Source organism: Engystomops pustulosus, chromosome 5 (genome assembly GCF_040894005.1).
Source record: "Engystomops pustulosus chromosome 5, aEngPut4.maternal, whole genome shotgun sequence".
NCBI lineage: Eukaryota > Metazoa > Chordata > Amphibia > Anura > Leptodactylidae > Engystomops > Engystomops pustulosus.
Genome location: NC_092415.1, coordinates 126,951,648 through 126,969,870, shown reverse-complemented (window position 1 = coordinate 126,969,870; position 18,223 = coordinate 126,951,648). Strand labels below are relative to the sequence as shown.

Genomic DNA, 18,223 nt, shown 5'->3' with positions numbered 1-18,223 from the left:
TGTTGGGTACATTGTGGTCATAAAGGGATGGACATGGTCAGCAACAATACTCAGGTAGGCTGTGGCGTTGCAACGATGCTCAATTGGTACCAAGGGGCCCAAAGAGTGCTTCAAGAAGGGTCTAGATGCCTTTTTACACCTAAATAACATTGATGGCTATGCTAAATAGAATTGTTTCCCCTAAATCCCTTCCTCATCGAATCCCTTCCCTTCCTTGGTTGAACTTGATGGACAAGTGTCTTTTTTCAACCGTATAAACTATGATACTATGATACTTCGATGTATATAGATTTTTTCCTAATTCATGTATGTACTATATTCACAGAGTCTTATGAAGGTCTATTGTTTGACAGAAACATCACATTTGAAAGTTTGTATCAATAAACACTCTTTGCAACTTAAACAGTGTGACTGGAGTCCACAAATTTTCTACTATACGGGATTGGGACCCTCTCCAGAGCACCTGCGAATCACATTGGTGATAGTTTGCAGCTAAAATCCATTTTCTAATGGTAAATATAAGGCATGGAAAACTCTCTCTCTTAGTAGCAGGGAAAATGAATGTCTATATATACTGCAGCATGTAGCGACCCCTCTCCCAAGAGATTCTTCAAAAATTTTTATTGTATAAAATCATTCATTGGTGGGCAGGGTATCAGAGGGTAGAACATGAAGTAATTTATTGTGGTGGGCAGCATATTATATAATTCATTATGGGGGAGGATATCGTATAATTCATGGTGGGGGGGGCAGCATATAAAATGATTCACAATAGGGGGGGCAGCATATCAAATAATTCATTGTGGGGGGGGGCAGCATATCAAATAATTCATTGTGAGGTGGCAGCATATCAAATAATTCAGTGGGGGGGCAGTATATCAAATAATTCATTGTTAGGGGGCAGCATATCAATAGATTTACCGTGGGGGGGGGGAGCATATCATTTATTTCACCATGGGGGGGCAGCATATCAAATAATTCATTGTGGGGGGGGTGCAGCATATCAAATAATTAATTGTGGGGGAGGCGGCATATCAAATTTATTATTAGTATTCCAATATTCATTCTAGTATATTAAATTCTTAACTCTCCACGCTGTACTATTACGGCATGGAGCTGTTAAGCATTTATCAAGAGGGATCACAGAGTGAGCTTTCGTCATACAGACATGGGTTTTGCTGCATATTCCTGCAAACACCCACTGCTAGCACCCATGAACGGTACAAATATGCGTGTGTATTGATCATAGTTGGCAAAGTCGCCGGTGGTAGTCAAAAGATAGCAGTGAGTGGACGCCCCCCTTCTTTGTTTCGATCATTGCTCCCCATGACGTCATCGGGGAGCAACAATCCATTGCGGTGACAGCCTGGAGTCTTTACAAGGCCTGAAATTGTTACATTCCTACTATTTTATTACATTGTACGATTTGCATATTGAAATAGATGATATGGAAAATCCCCATATACTGCCATTCTGTAGTATGGCAGTATATGATAGGATCAATCAGACAACCTAGGGTTAACGTACCCTAGAGGGTCTGAAAAGTTGAAAAAAATATATAAAAAAGGGGAAAAACATAAAACCTAAAAGTTCAAATCACCCTCTTTTCCTAGAACTTATATAAGTATTGTAGTAATGCAAGACTATGCCAATACAACATCATCCACCTTTGTCTTTTATATTCATTAAGCTTTGTGAGCTATATGTAGTTTGTTTTATGCAGCAATGGTGTGAATAAACTTTGAGAACTTATATCTGAATTATATGTTTTCTCCCATTTCTGCAGATGATTATTTGGCTGGAGAAAACGCTTGACAAAATAATAAGCATCTTTATTATATTCCTACTCGTCATTGGCACATTGCTTTTAGCCTTACTCTTAACAGCAAAGGTAACATTAAACTTTATTTAAATATAGAAGTTATAATTTGTAATATTATGTTACGTCGGATAACAATTAAGAGGAGGATGGATGGGGCCACGTAGCATGAGATTTTGTGAAACAAAATGTTAATGACCTGAAACTCACAGCACGGTCAACTCCATTAGAAGCTTTTTAAACTGGTTTTCCGAAACCAAGAAAAAATAGTGAAGCGGCCTGAGAGGGGACTGCATACAAAAATAAACATGTACATACCTCCTCAATCCTCAATCCTTGCTGTGCCTTTTTTGTTTACTGCGGCATGGAAGCTCCGCTCTTACTGCTGGGAATGGCGTTGGGTGGATGTGCCCAGTCGGCCTGAAACTGAAAGAGCAAAGCTCCCTGTTTCTCTGTAAACAAATAGGTATGGTGAGACCACGGCGCAGGACAAAAGGGATCTGAGAATGTAAGTACATGTTTCTTTTCTATGCAGTCCCCCTTCCCTGGCAACCTCACTATTTTTTTCTTAGTTTCGCACTCCTTTATAGTCCTAGAGTGACCTAGCCAATGTCCAGACCCAATTGGAAATGTTTGGAGAGAGCTGAAACTCAATGTTGCCATCACAGTCCCGAAACCTAAAAGATCAGGAGAAGATCTGTACTGAGGAGCGAGTCAAAATCCCTGCTACAGCGGGGTTTTTTTTCTTATTTTTTTCTTTAAATTTTGTATCTCACATTTGAAGAGTACCTATGAAAAATTCTTTGTAGGTGGGGTAATATCATCTTGTAATATCATCAAATACTTATTTTCACCACTGTATCTTTGGTTTATGGCCAAATCTACATATAAGGCTGCATTTACACAAACGTACATTCGGCGCCATGGAGAGGAGGACGGGGGACCCCTCCCCTCTCCATAGCGATCCATTACGTATGGCCCGTAACACATGTCCTATCTTTTCCCCGTGTATGGAGCGGTTGCTCCGAGCGCCCATTGCTTTCTATGGGAGACGTATGTACGGCTGCAAGCTTGCGGATGTACATATGTTCCCCATACGGTCATGTACATGCAGCCTTATATTGGATTATGTAAACAACTTATTATTATTAGTCATTGATAGTAACATTTCAGCTTCTCTACATTTATATTCTTTGTTGTGTCTAACATTTCCCCTAAGGTGCATGAAGAAAGCGTTCATATCATTGAAGTAACCAGCAATCTCATAAATGAGACAGTTTCTAATCATCCAGAATGGGCAAAGTAAGGAGCTTAAAGTTTATCTGTCAGTTATGGCAATAAATAGTTACCTAGTTACTTAACATGTGTTAACCACTAGATCTATTGGGTTTGAAGTTGAAAAGAGTTGCAGTTGCGCATGTGCAGTACGCTTCGTTTGTTTCAGTCTCTTATTAGAGATGTCTCTGATGGAGACTCCCTAGTACAAAACTTTATCAGGAGACTGACTCACCGTTTCATGCAATCGTGGGGGTCCTTGCACTCACATTCCCAGAGATGATGTTGACTTATTCTATTATACAGTACTGTTAAAAGGAAAGCTAAAATAGTATTTCATGGCACAGTAGTATTTTTTATGCTTACTTTTAAATACATCAAATCTAACTCTCAACATGTCGATGAAAACTGCCGTAGGGTACTCTGATGTTTTTCTGTGTTTGCAATGCAGCTGGTTGCCTGAAGCGCAAGTAATCCAGAAGGCTCTTAACTCTGCTGCGAACAATGTGTATCAGTATGGCAGAGAATGGATCACTAATAAGGTAACTGGTTATATATTCTAAAAGCCCAGAAGAAAATGTCCCATTAAGGTCCTTTAAAATATTAAGTTTATTAACCCCTTAAGGACGCAGCCATTTTGTAGCTAAAGGCTCAGCCCGATTTTTTGGATTCTGACTTGCGTCTCTTTATACGGTTATAACTTTTGAACACTGTTACTTATCAAAGCGATTCTGAGATTGTTTTTTCCCCACATGTTGTACTTCATTTTAGTGGTAAATTTTGGCAGATAAGTTTTGCATTTATTTACAAAAAAAAAGAAAATATGATAAATTTTTGGAAAAATTTGCCATTTTCGAAATTCAAAATCATTGCGTTTTCAGGCAGATCGATTTACCACCTAAATAAGTTGCTGAATAACATTTCCCATTTGTCTACTTTACATTTTCATAATTTCTGAAATGTCTGGATAATTTATTTTGATGTCACGCGGCTTGCAAATAGAATATCGCTTTTCCGGATTTTCAGAATTGACTATTTTGGGGATAAATACAGTTTGGAATGAAATTTTACATATTTAGCATCAAAACCCCCTATATAACCAACCCATTTTCAAATCTGCACCCCTCAAGCTATCAGAAACAGCTTTTACGAAGATTGTTAACCCCTTGAGATCTTCATAGTAATTGAATCAAAATTGAGGTGAAATTTAGAATGGTCATATTGTTCCCTTATACGTTCATTTAGCCCTAAAATTTACACATTTCCAAAAGATAAAAAGAGAAAACCCACCATACAATTTGTTCTGCAATTTCTCCTGAGTACAAAGACCCCCCACATGTGGCTGTGACTTGTGTTATGGGGGCACAGCGAGGTGCAGAAGGGAAGGAGGGCGCTGCAGCTGCCAGGATTTTAGTTTCCTCATTGGCCCCTTTTGAAGGCTATAAAATTTTCGCTTTTTCGTTATTGGGGCCATGTGATGCCATTTTTTTTGCGGGATGAGATGCTTTTTCCAATGTTACCATTTTGGGGTTTGTATCACCTATTGTTGAAAATTTAGGAACGTTTTTTGAGGACAGGAGTAGAAAAGCATCAATTCTGTACTGGATTTTTTACTTCTTTTTTTTTTGGTGTTCACCGTATAGACTAATAATCATGTTATCTTTATTCTATGGGTTGATACGATTACGGGGATACCAAACATGAATATATTTTCTTACGTTTTACTAAATTTGTCAAACAAAACCCTAATGTGGGGAAAAATCTATCATTTATGTATTGCCGTCTTCCAAGTGGCATAACGTTGTTACTTTTTTGGCTACGGAGCTGGTTGATGGCTTGTTTTTTGCGGGACATGTTGTACATTGCACCAGTATCATGTCGCAGTACATATGGTTTTTTGATCACATTTTATAGCATTTTTTGTGGGATTGAAAAGGTAAAAATCATAATTTTTGGAGGGTTCATAACAGTTTTTTTTTACGGCGTTTATCGTGCGGGTTCAATAATGATTTACTTTTATTCTACGGGTTGTTACGGACGCGGTGATACTATATATGTGGGGTTTGTGTTATGATTTAGACTTTTTTTTGAGTTATATGTCTCTTTATATGTTTTGGGGGTTTGGGGCATTTTTAGTGATTTATGACTTTATTTTTTTATTGAATAACTTTTTTTTTTACTTTTTCACTTTTATACCATGGGACATGAAGAAGCAATCATCTGATTGCTTCTTCATGATAATATTCTGCAATACTCATGTATTGCAGAGTATTATCAGTGTCAGCCTATACACTTGCATAGGCTGGCACTGTGCCAGTAAGATGACGTCACAGACGCCATCTTACTGGCAATTCTTGCAGGTAACTCTGGGGTCCAGATCGGACCCCAGAGTTACTATAGCAACGATCGGCTCACCCCGAAAACGGTTCGGGGGGGCCGATCGTGGGGGAAAGATCCCCCAGATACATGTTAGATGCCGCGGTCGCGCTGACCGCGGCATTTAACGGGTTAAGCACCCGCGATCGGAGACAACTCCGATCGCGGGTGTTACACTGGGGTGCCGGCTATCAGTCACAGCCGGCACCCCGTCTTTCCCGATGCCGGTTCGGCTCAGATCTTGAGCTGAACCGGCATCAGCTCAGCGTCCGATATATCGGACGCTGAGCGCTAAGTCACTGCGCTCAGCGTCCGATATATCGGACGCTGAGCGTTAAGAGGTTAATTACACTATAAAGTAACATACATCTTAATATAAAAGTGGTAAACTCCATAGAATATGACTTCAGTCTATAAAACTATCAATAAAATATGCTTTATTTAATTGCCAATGATATACAAATGTGTATCATATATAATAGAAAAAATCAAAGAGAGGGGAGAAAAACAAGTGGCCCTGGATGGAATTGGGCCCCCACAGAGTACATAAATCCTGCCTCCTCCAAAAACCCCAAAGATTTAAATATACCAAATGAGAGTAGATGAAAATTCAATCTAAAAAGTGAAAAACAGTCCAAAGTAAGGTGACTGTTGCTTAATACAGTATAGTACAAACTGGAGGTACCATCCGGTATCAAAGTATCCGCATGCCAACAGTACACTTACCCGAAATCATGGTGGGCGATCAAAAGGGCTGATTAGGGTGGGGCCATTGGTAATCAGCCCTTTTTATTACTATCCCAGGGCTTGAATTCTTTAAACTTGACATTCCAGGATCACCTAATAACAAAAGAAATAAAAAAGAAAGTAAATAAGCAGACTGGAGTGCAGGGACACTATTATATTCAGCGCTCTGGCTGCTAATTTTTCATGCCCTCGACACCTCCTTCTCCCATGCTGGAGGGGGAAGTGACATCATGCAGGGGACATGATTTAGCAGCCTGGAGCGCCGGACATTGCATCCCTGTGCTCCGGATTGCTTTTTCAAAACCTACCATTTGATTTGATGCACATACCTTGAGAATGCTGTAGCTACACTGATGCAGGATCATATCTTGGTTAATCCCTGAGTGGTTTTGCTGAAAAAACAATTATAACATTCAGGACCTTGGGAAAACTGGGTCAGACTGACTGCCTACATAAACACATTACATACAAGCTTTTCATTAGACATTGAGGTTAGTCAAGCATGACTAATCAACCTGAGCTGCACAACCCAGGGATTACATCATCCTGTGGTGCAGTGAATAACTAATGTGCTAGAATGTTCTAGGAGAATCGCTGAACCAGCCATAGAAGTGAGGGAGCTTCATTGTCATAATTTTATAATTGTTTTATCTGCAAAACCACTCAGCACAGGGATTAACCAAGCTATGATCCTGCATCAGTATTGCTGCAGCATTCTCTGGGTATGTGCATCAAATCAAATGGTAGGTGTGTAGTTGTAGTTTTTTTTTTTTTTGTAAAACTAAGGGGAAAATTGAATTATGTACTTCTAAAAAAATACTTTTTATCAAAACTGGTGGACCTATTAACACTTCCGATCCACAGTAAAACTAGGTTCTTAACCACAATATGGCGCCCACTGAGGCTCTGTTTCCTAGTTGCCTACTGAAACCTGACTCTGGCCCCCAGAGCAAGGTCAATGCTTGTCCATACCTATTTCATTTTTTCACTATTCAAGGACTTTTAAACACTGTATGCGCTCAAAATATATATGCTAACATGATTTTGTATATAAAATAACTATATTCTATGCACTGTTATATTACTTATACACAGTGATGTCACTGATGAGGTCTCTTTCTGTGGGTATAAAAGCCTGTCTTGTAACACACTGTTTGTTTTGTTTGAAAATGGCTCTTTTGAGGAGCTGAAACTTCACTTGCCCTTGAGTGAATAAATCTTCATAATTCTCAGGAGTGTGGCTTACCTGTGTATTCTTTGCAGATTACCTACACATTCCCTTGAGTTGGGTCTGTTGAAGTCTGCAGCCTGGTTGGGACCCTGATCCCTCTGCTCGTTGTGCTGATCTACTATTTGTTTTTATAATTACAGTAGTATAAGCAGGGCCAGACTAAAGAATGGGCTGACTCACTGACTGTTTCTGCGTGTGATGCACAGTGGCCGATGGCCGTCCGAAACGCACACAATGAAACGCACACGACCCAGCTGACACCAATGGGGAACTACGGGGGGTTGGCTATATACTGCTAGAGGCAGGCTGGTTATATTCTACTTGGGGCTGGCTATATACTACTGGGTATAAACTACTTGGTGCTGGCTAGGTATATACTACTTGGGGCTGGCTGGCTACATAATACTGGGGGCAGGTTTGGTATATAGTACTGGGAGCAGGCTGCATTATGCATCTGTGTGGGAAGGTACTTCCTGCAAACAGACATACCTTTAAATGAGGCTTTGTTTTATCACAAGTGAGGCAGTGGATCCAGAAGCAGCGGATGTCAGCTCCTCTCTATCACCCACCATTTGAGATCCCTGTGAGTCTAACTTCTGTTGTGGGGAAAATATTTGAGGGGTTTGTTAGAGATGCTATCTTATATTATCTCACTATACATAACCTTTTAGCATCAACGTGGGTTTATGAAAGATCGGTCCTGTCAGACAAAGCTTATTGGCTTTTATGAGGAAGCAAGTTCCAGACTGGATCTGGGGGACGCTGTGGATGTTGTATATCAGGACTTTTTAAAGGAATTTGACGCTGTGCTGCATAAGATTGGTACATTAATTGAGACTGCTGGGACTTGGGAAAAATCTGTGTATTTAGGCAAGTAATTGGCTTAGTGATAGAAAACAGATGATCATCATTAATGGCACATTCTCAGATTGGGTTGACGTTACCAGTGGAGTGCCACAGGGGTCAGTATTGGGGCCACTTTTTAAAAATATTTTTATGAATGACCTTGTAGTGGGTTCAAAATCTGCGAACAGGGTGGATTTGCATAAATGCTACTCTCTCCAGCAGTATAAGAGTAGAAACAAAAGGAGCGTTCTTCCCGTACATTAAAGGACAGTGGATATTTATGATGCAAAACGACCCTCAGGTGGTTCCATAAGATTATTTACATGTAGCATACTGTAGTGTAGATCCTTGCAGCTGTTTACCAATTATTGCGACCTATGGACGACTCCAACAAAAAACTCCAACTAATACTGTATTCATGTCAAGATATTTCCCGGACTCAAGGTATAATTTCTTTAAAAATGTCCAGTTTATTATTAAAATTGCGACCCGTTTCGGTCCAGAACCTGGACTTTCAACAGGCTGTACATATGCATCTCATCTTTCTTTACAAATATATACACATGAATACCGGATATCCATAGTTGCCTGTGTCCGTGATCACTTCTGGTCACATGATTACCGGTGTCTTGGTAGTATAATAAATACATTTAAAAAGAGCAAAAATTATTACCATAGAATAGTATTTTCCCTCCACATTAAGTTAAAAACAGTATGCAAATATTTTTTTTTTTTGGTCAAATATATGTTAAAATGAGATAAGATTTATAATTCTATGTCAAGATTAAATAATCAAGCTATAATGGTATAATCAGTATCCTCACTCCCCTTTATTTCTAACTTTACAACAATTGTACAATTATGATGTAAATTGACCTCCGAATGTGCTAAATCCTGATTTTTGGCATACCACTGTGAAGGCGATAGGTTAAGATTCGCAAATATCACACAGCTATTACTGCTACAGAAGCCTGAGAGATCAGTAGAGGAATCCCCTATTTTTAGATACAAACTACCTTATATACTCGAGTATAAGCCTAGTTTTTCAGCACAAAAAATGTGCTGAAAAACCCAAACTCGGCTTATACTCGAGTCAAAAAAATAAATCAAACCTCGCCTTTCTGGCGGCTCCCGTAGATCTTCTGTGCGATCCATCCGGTATTGTTGTGCTGCACAACGGGGAAGGGGGGGGCTATGTACACTGGGGCAGGGGCTGGCAGGCTATAAACACTGGGTCAGGGGCTGGCAGGCTATATACACTGGGGCAGGGGCTGGCAAGCAATATACACTGGGGCAGGGGCTGGCTGGCTACATACTGGATAGGCTGTGACCAATGCATTTCCCACCCTCGGCTTATACTCGAGTCAATAGGTTTTCACAGTTTTTTTTGTGGTAAAATTAGGGGCCCCGGCTTATACTCGGGTCGGCTTATACTCGAGTATATACGGTAATAGTACACAGATGACGTCTGCTCAATCTGGACCGATCGTTCTTTTACTCTGTTGGATAATTTAACCCATTGTACGTGTGGACCACAGTAAGAAGCTGCATTATGACTTAAAGGACATCTACCATAAGAATGGAGGATTGTAAACCAAGCAAAAGTTCTGGTACACTCACCGTGAACACGTGCCGGAGATCAGCATAATGACGTCATTCGCAGCCTACAAACCCGAGCTGTGGCAAATTTGTGTATCGGGCCTGCAAACAACGCAACAAAATATTGCGCTCCGCAACTCGCAGAGAACTGAATATGGATGTGAGCCACAAACAGTGCCACCTAGAGGGAATAGCAGGACATGCATTGGACGTGTTAAAGTGACCCAACATATAAACCAATTCAAGAGACAATGCAAAGGAATAACATGCATATCAATGGAGTGAGCAACAAATGAGTGTGAGAGATGAAGTGAGAGAGTGAACAAGAAAGAAGTGAATAATTAGAGTATTAGCCTCAAGTTTACTATTGTCATTACTTCTAGTGAACATGACCCATAATTACTGAGCACAAAATAAACCTGTATGACAGCAAAAATATACAAGACAACAAAACCCCAAACACAAGTAACAAAAATAGACATTGTGAGTAAATATCAGAAAATGGCTACTCATATAATTAGTTCATAACTCAGTTGATGTGCTGGATATTGTGAATAAAAAACAGCCATAAACTAAAATATATCATAATGGATGGATATACTCCAGAATATAACACCAAGCATGTACCCTACTATTAAACCATGCCTTAGACAATATACTAGTCCAACTTGTACAGACCAAACCACCATACAATATCTAAAGAGATGAAAAAATATAAAATAAAAAACGGAATTGCGGATGCAGACACCATACTGTATGAAAGACGCAAATGATAGCTTCTTGTTCAGGCCACGAAGTGCGACAGTCTGAAGTTTCACAATCGACTTTTTTTCAATTCGTTCTAGTTTCATGAAGGTGTCGCCTCCCCGGGAACCCAGGAGTATATTTTTCAATACTGCACACCTGAACGTCTTGCCACCTATCCTTGTGGAACTCAAGGAAGTGTCGCAGAACATTTTTCAGCTTTGAAAACACCTCGTGGTTATCTGATTTAATCTTTGAAGCCGCACGGATGTCTCTAAGGTGTTCCTGTATTCTGATCCTGAGTTCCCTGGTGGTCATTCCAATGTACTTGAGTTCACAAGGGCATGACAGTTGGTATACCACACCAAATGTGCTACAATTAATAAAGTGAACAATTTGAAATTACCTGTCCCCACAAGAATCAGAAAAGGAGTCAGTTTTTATCATTAAGTAAATCAATAAGATCTGCTTCAAGATGGCATTGTCACCAGAAGAACACAGCGCCCTGAGTCCAAGATCATGACTGATAAACGTGTACAAAGACTCAACATCACAAGACACCATGTGCATGTCGGATTCCAAATATACCCCACCAATACGTCTCAGGACATCAGTACAGTCCTGGACATATAAAGGTAGGCTTTCCACACACGGTCACAAAAAATATATATAAATCTGCTAACTGGTTCGCAGAGACTGTCACACCCTGATAGAATAGGCTGTCTCGGGGACTTTAGTGGATCCTTATGAACTTTGGGGAGGAGATATAAAGTTGGTGTGACCGGAAAGTCTACCACAAGGCCATCATATGTTCCTTTATTGATCACCCTATTATTGAATGCCTCTAACCGAATAGAATCTAAATGCTCTTTGTATACCATTGTTGGGTCATCTTTCAGGGCCAGATAGCAATTTGTATCGCTTAGTTGCTGATGGGCCTCGTCTTCGTACATGGTCCTTGGCCAGATCATCACATTACCCCTTTTGTCTGCCGGTTTGAAAAGTACATTTTTCATTTGTCTCAGCTCTTTTAGGGCCTTCCTTTGATTGGAAATCAAATTGTCAGGACCGACAATTTCTGAGTTCGTTCACTGTCATACGAACAAACATGTCCACCGCCGGACATGTCGACCTCTGAGGAGACCATGTGGATTTGGGGTTGATATAGTCAGGAAACTTACCTGTTCCCTGTTGTTGTTCACTCATAAGGTCCTCTAATGTCCTGTGCGTTTCCAAATCCTCTTGGGCTGGAAAGGAGTCAAAAAAGTCATTTTTAGAATTATTTTTTTTTCAATAACAACTTTTGAGCAAACAAATGAATATCCCCCATATATACTCGAGTATAAGCCTAGTTTTTCTGCACAAAAAATGTGCTGAAACCCCCTAACTCGGCTTATACTCGAGTCAAGGAAAAAAACAAAAAATGAACTCACCTTCTGACGCTCCCCAACATCCATCGCGGCTCCGACATCGGGTCCTGGTCCGTCACAGTCTTCGTGATGTCAGCCGCATCGGCACACACTATGTCAGCTTGCGGCTGACGTCATGGTGTCTGCGACAGACAGGGAGTGGCTGGCAGGCTATATACTCGAGTGGGCAGGCAGGCTATATACTCAAGTGGGCAGGCAGGCTATGTACTCGAGGGGGCAGGCAGGCTATATACTCGAGGGGGCAGGCAGGCTATATACTCGAGGGGGCAGGCAAGCAGCCTATATACTCAAGGGGGCAGACAGGCAGCCTATATACTCCAGGGGGCTGGCTAGCTATATACTCCAGGGGGCTGGCAGACTATATACTGGGGGGGCTGTGACCAATGCATTTCCCACCATCGGCTTATACTCGAGTCAATAGGTTTTTCCATAGCGTCCCCCATGACGGCCCCAACTGGAGGATGACCCTTGACCTCTGTAGGTACACCAGTGGCTTCCGTACACCAGTGGCTTCCTGTCCCTACACAGGGCAGGGAGTAGAGAGAAGTCTCTCCTCATCCCCAGTAGTTGGGACGGTGAGGGGGGACCAGAGTGGCGCAGGGAATCGTCCCTTACCCTAAGGCAGTCTCGGCCTCAATCGGACTTCGGTCCTTTCCTCTGCCACAAGACAGAGATGCCTTCCTCTCCGGCTCTGCCCGCGGCTCTGCACAGCTAAGGACACCCGGAGCGTGTCCATCGCGGAAGTCACGTGGACCGGCCGCCGTCCGACTCTGGTGATGACTTCCGCCGGAAATGACGGGACCGGATGTGACGTCACGATGGCGCGACCCGGAAGCAGGAGCGTGGAGCGGTAAGCTTGAAAAAGCAGGTATTCACGTTGATCTGAGGTCTAATAGTCTCACACTGGTCCTGACGAGAGTAGTCGCTAAGATCGGAACGCTATTCTGAGCATTTTCCAGCCAACAAGGTCGGTTAACATGCTGTATGGTTGCCTCATTTGTGTCATATGTGTTATATACAATGCAGGTCTATATAGACATGTGTATATCTCTCTTAGGGGCTTGTGCTGTGTAACCCTCATTTCAAGATACCTCAGGTACTCCCTTGCTATATTCCACTTGGTTAAATGTCAGTCTATCTCACGTTTCTATAAATGTTTAGGCTTGCTGATATCAGTGGTCCCACAATTGGGAATATGGAGACACATGGCATGGAGGCTTCAAGTCTGGACCTCATATCCTTGAACCCTGTAAGTAGGGTCAATTGGGGATAGGGTGGTGGGTCACCCACATGTCCCTATATTATCACATGAGGTGTCCGGTTAAGGACTAATTACTTCTCCTTCTCCTTGGTAGGAGCCCAGGGAAAAGGAGAAGGATAAAGGGAGAGCTAAAGATCAGTCCGGCACAAAGAAAACCACTTCCAAAAAGTGTAATATGTGCTTAGAGAAACTCCCTACAGACTATAAAAAGCCGGTCTGTAAAACCTGCGTGGATAATCTACTCAGAGAAGAGAGAACCTCATTTGTGGATGAAATGCGTAGTTTTATCAGGGAAGAAGTTAAAACATCTATAGCATCGTCCATAACAGCCTTCATACCTGAGGAGCCTCCACATAAAAAACAAAGAGTTATAGAATCCATGTCGGATTATACATCAGACTCAGAAGGGACCAAGGAATCTATGGATATGGAGCCAGGTCCCTCAAATTCAGCAAGTAAAATGGAGTCGAGATATTTGTTAGCATCCGAAGATCTGGAACCCTTACTAAAAGCTATGAGGGATACCCTCAAAATTGAGGAAATAGAAGAGACCAAATCTATTCAGGATGAATTATTCGGACTTCTTAAGATTAAGAAAAGGCGAGTGTTTCCCATAAATGACACTCTTAAAGAACTAATACTGGAAGAATGGAGAGAACCGGAGAACAAAATCTCCATATCTAGAGAATTTAAAAATCGTCTCTCTTTTGATAAAACAGAAGCCAAAATTTGGAACGCTACCCCTAAAGTAGACATCCAGGTCACAAAAATGACCAAGAAGACGGACCTCCCGTTTGAGGATGCAATCCAGTTAAGAGATCCCCTGGATAGAAAGGCGGACAGCCTTCTAAAGAAGACATGGGAGTGTGCCATGTGGAATCTAAAATCAAATATTGCCACAACATCCATGGCGCGGACTCTCTTTCATTGGATTACCGAATTGGAAGGTCATGTTAGAGACGGTACTCCTAGGGAGATGCTATTGAGTACATTTTCAACGTTGAGAGCAGCCACAGCCTTCATCGCAGATGCCTCAGCGGAAGGAGTTAGAATAAGTGCCAAGGAAGGGGCACTATCGAATTCAGTTAGAAGATCACTTTGGCTTCGCCAGTGGACTGGTGATTTCAGATCGAAGTCAAAGTTATGTGGTATTCCATTTGAAGGGGAATACCTATTTGGTTCTGAACTTGACACGCTTTTGGAAAAAGCGGCGGACAGGAAGAAAGGGTTTCCGGAATCCAGAAGTAACCAAAGAAAGCAACCCTTTCGAGACTCTAAGGACAGAAAACAGTCCTTTAGAGGGAAAGGCAAACAGGGCAGATGGAGCTACCCTAAAGGAGGGAGAGGAAGGGGCTTCCTTCTCAGTGCCAGCAACTCGGCCCCAGCGTTCCGAAAACAATGACGCCAGGGTGGGGGGAAGACTATTGAAGTTCCACTTCCAATGGACTCAGATAACATCAAATCCCTGGATACTAAGTATTCTTCGGGAAGGTTACCACCTAGAACTAACCTCTCTTCCCCCCAGAAAATTTGTTTTGACAGAGCAGCCCTCAGAAAACCTCTCAAACTCACTGTGGGCACAGATACAAAAACTCATTCAGTTGGATGTCATCATCTCGGTAGCTCAGACACAATTAAAAGAGGGACACTACTCTCCCCTCTTCTTGATAAAAAAAACCGAATTGCTCTTTCAGGATGATTTGCAACCTGAAGAATCTGAACAGGTACATACGATATCGGAAGTTCAAGATGGAAACAGTGAGCTCGGCAGCCGTTCTGATCCAACCAGGAGCATCTATGTGTACGATAGATTTGAGAGATGCGTATTACCATGTGCCAATACATCAAAAATCTCAAAAATTCCTCAGATTCGCAGTACGATCACCTTGGGGAGAAGAGGTCCACTATCAGTACAAGGCGCTGCCTTTTGGGATTTCTTCGGCCCCAAGGACATTCACAAAAATCATGATCGAGGTGATAGCTTTCCTGAGGCGGAAAGGGATTCTAGTCATCCCCTACCTGGACGATCTGTTACTGGTGGCCGGTTCGAAACAAGAGCTTATACACCACCGAGATTTCACAATGAGGATCCTACAGCAGTTAGGATGGATAATAAACCTGGAAAAGTCCAAACTAAACCCAAGTACAGAAGTTGTGTTTCTAGGAACATTATTGGATTCGATCCAGCAGATGTCCTTCTTACCACCAGAGAAAGCAACAAGACTAATGCAACATGTTATAATGTTTCAAAAAAGAAGTCATTGCACGATAAGGGAAGCCATGAGGATACTGGGCCTTATGACATCTTCCATACAAAGTGTACAGTGGAGCCAAAGTCACACCAGAGTCCTTCAAAGTTGGATATTGGCCGCCTGGGACAAAGATCCCCAACATCTAAATTTAAAAGATCCAGATTCCGGAAGCAATCAAGCAATCCCTGGAGTGGTGGATAGATACTTCCAACCTGGGAAGAGGAATATCATGGCATCCCTGGCCAGTGATAAATATCCGGACGGACGCAAGTCAGTCAGGATGGGGAGCGGACATAGCAGGCCTTCCCATTCAAGGTCTATGGCCGTCCTCAATCAGATCCCGTTCCTCGAACTTCCGAGAACTGAGAGCTGTTCTAGAGACTTTAAGAGCAAGTGCTCAAAGCCTGAGGGGAAAGCATGTAAGAATTTATTCAGACAACACCACCACGGTGGCTTATCTCCGTCATCAGGGGGGTACCAGGAACCCCGATCTCCTCAGTCTTTCAGACAAGATATTCATCTGGGCAGAAACCAACATCCGCTCCCTCTCAGCTTATACTCATTGTTCCCTGGTGGCCAAAGAGGAACTGGTTTCCGTGACAAGGAAAGATGGCATTGGAAGAACCTGTCATGCTGGAACCTCTAAACAATCTTCTGTTCCAGGGTCCAGTTTACCATCCAGATCCACAAGCTCTCCGGCTCTCGGCATGGATCCTGAAAGGAGATTGCTGATATCCAGGGGACTATCAAACAAGGTAATTTCCACACTCAAAGCAAGCCGCAAACCAGTTACCCACAAAATCTATGCCAGGATATGGGGAAGATTTGTGTCTTTTTGTGGCAGGACTCCTCCTAACCAAATGTCCCCTAATGTCTCACAGGTGCTAGACTTCCTGCAAGCAGGGTTTGACAAGGGCCTTAAGACGAATTCCTTAAAAGTCCAAATTTCAGCCCTCAGTGCCTTTTTCGACACTCCATTAGCCGAAAATAGATGGATCCAAAGGTTTGTCAGAGCTACGGCTAGACTAAGACCTCATATAAAACAGAATATCCCCAATTGGGATCTTTCATTAGTACTGGATTATCTCACAAAAATACAGTTTGAACCTCTAGAGACGGTTAAACTTAGAGAATTAACGCTAAAACTTACCTTTCTCATAGCCATAACAACAGCTAGGCGTTTGGGTGAGATCCAAAGTTTGTCTATTAAAGAACCATATCTTAAAATATGTGAAGATAAGATTGTACTAATGTTAGATAAAGCCTTTACTCCCAAAGTAGCTTCATCTTTTCATCGTAACCAAGAGATTATTCTGCCTTCCTTCTGTCAGAATCCAAAACATGCCAAAGAACAGGAGTGGCATACGCTAGATGTCAGAAGATACCTGCTACATTATCTCGAAGTTACCAAATCCTGGAGAAAAGACAACAACAATTTAAAGGAAAGAGCAAGGGCAGAAAAGCTTCAAAGGCATCCATCGCCAGGTGTATAAGAACAGTCATCAAAGAAGCTTATGATGCCAACAACCTGGACATTTCAGGGACTATTAGGGCCCACTCGACCCGAGGAGTGGCAGCCTCCTGGGCGGAAAAACGGGGCGCCTCATTAGAGGACATATGTAGAGCAGCTACCTGGTCTACTCACCTAACTTTTGCCAAACACTATAGGCTAGATGTTCAAAGTGCTAGAGACCAGTCCTTCGGAAGGAAGGTCTTACAAGCTGTTGTCCCACCCTAATTATTTATCTGGTACATCTCCAGTTGGGGCCGTCATGGGGGACGCTATGGAAAAGGAGAATTATTCTCACCGTTAATTCGTTTCCATTAGTCCACCATGACGGCCCATATATATTTCCCACCCTGTAATTTGAAAAAGTTAAAATTGCCTATTTGTTCTGTGTGCATTAATAACATACAATAAATGGGTTGCATCCAAGTCCGGTGTAGTTATTTGGTAGCCACTGGTGTACGGATGCCGGGGTGGGGAATTTAACCTCTCTGCTTCCAGTCCCTACAGAGGTCAAGGGTCATCCTCCAGTTGGGGCCGTCATGGTGGACTAATGGAAACCGAATTAATGGTAAGAATAATTCTCCTTTTCCAGTTTTTTTGTTTCAAAATTAGGGGGCTTATACTCCGGTCGGCTTATACTCGAGTATATACGGTAATTATAAAATTGTCCAATTTCGACACTGGATAAAACTTCAGCCCCAAGGATAGCACTGACAGTTGGTCATCCGTCAGTTGTTGATCAGATAAATTAATTACCTTGAGGTGCCCTTAACGATCGTCATTAGAATTGGTGTACCATGAGTATCAAATTTCTGTCTCACATGTGCTTGATCCACACTGGAACTGAGGGAGGACGTCCCTGATGCAGATGAATCCAAAGAAGTGGAAGACTAGGTTCTATGAAATGCTACCAAATTTCCTCTCTGCCACTTAAATACTGTATTCTTTTGAAAGTCCGACAAGTCCCTTTGAAACTTACAGACCTTAATTTGTTGGATTTGATTTTCCCATTTGTCATAATCTTGGTTCAAATCTTGTGTGTGTGAAACATGTCGTTATTTTTGAATAAACTGGACATTTTTAAGAAATCATACCTTGAGTCTGGAAAATCCTTTGAGTGCTAATCGTACATG

The 18,223-nt window shown here is 41.9% G+C and overlaps 2 protein-coding genes across 13 annotated transcripts in view; both read left to right on the top strand.

Annotated features, from left to right (window-relative positions):
• The window catches only part of TMEM245 (transmembrane protein 245), a 757,127-nt gene that overhangs the window by 366,744 nt on the left and 372,160 nt on the right, over window positions 1–18,223 (top strand). For 10 of the 12 annotated variants that reach the window (XR_011855834.1, XR_011855832.1, XR_011855831.1 and 7 more), the window contains 3 exons: window positions 1,787–1,891; window positions 3,039–3,121; window positions 3,546–3,636. The exons of the other annotated variants lie outside the window; for them this stretch is intronic. Coding sequence is in view for 3 of the 10 variants with exons in the window: in XM_072152982.1 (XP_072009083.1) it covers window positions 1,787–1,891; window positions 3,039–3,121; window positions 3,546–3,636 (279 nt within the window). In the remaining 7 variants the exon portion in view is untranslated. The remainder of the gene's footprint in view (window positions 1–1,786; window positions 1,892–3,038; window positions 3,122–3,545; window positions 3,637–18,223) is intronic. 12 annotated transcript variants of the gene reach the window in all.
• Window positions 13,022–15,713, top strand: LOC140134186 (uncharacterized). The gene is made up of 2 exons (XM_072154810.1): window positions 13,022–13,316; window positions 13,423–15,713. Exons 1-2 carry the CDS (start codon window positions 13,221–13,223, stop codon window positions 14,728–14,730), a joined length of 1,404 nt encoding a protein of 467 aa, XP_072010911.1. The 5' UTR covers window positions 13,022–13,220; the 3' UTR covers window positions 14,731–15,713.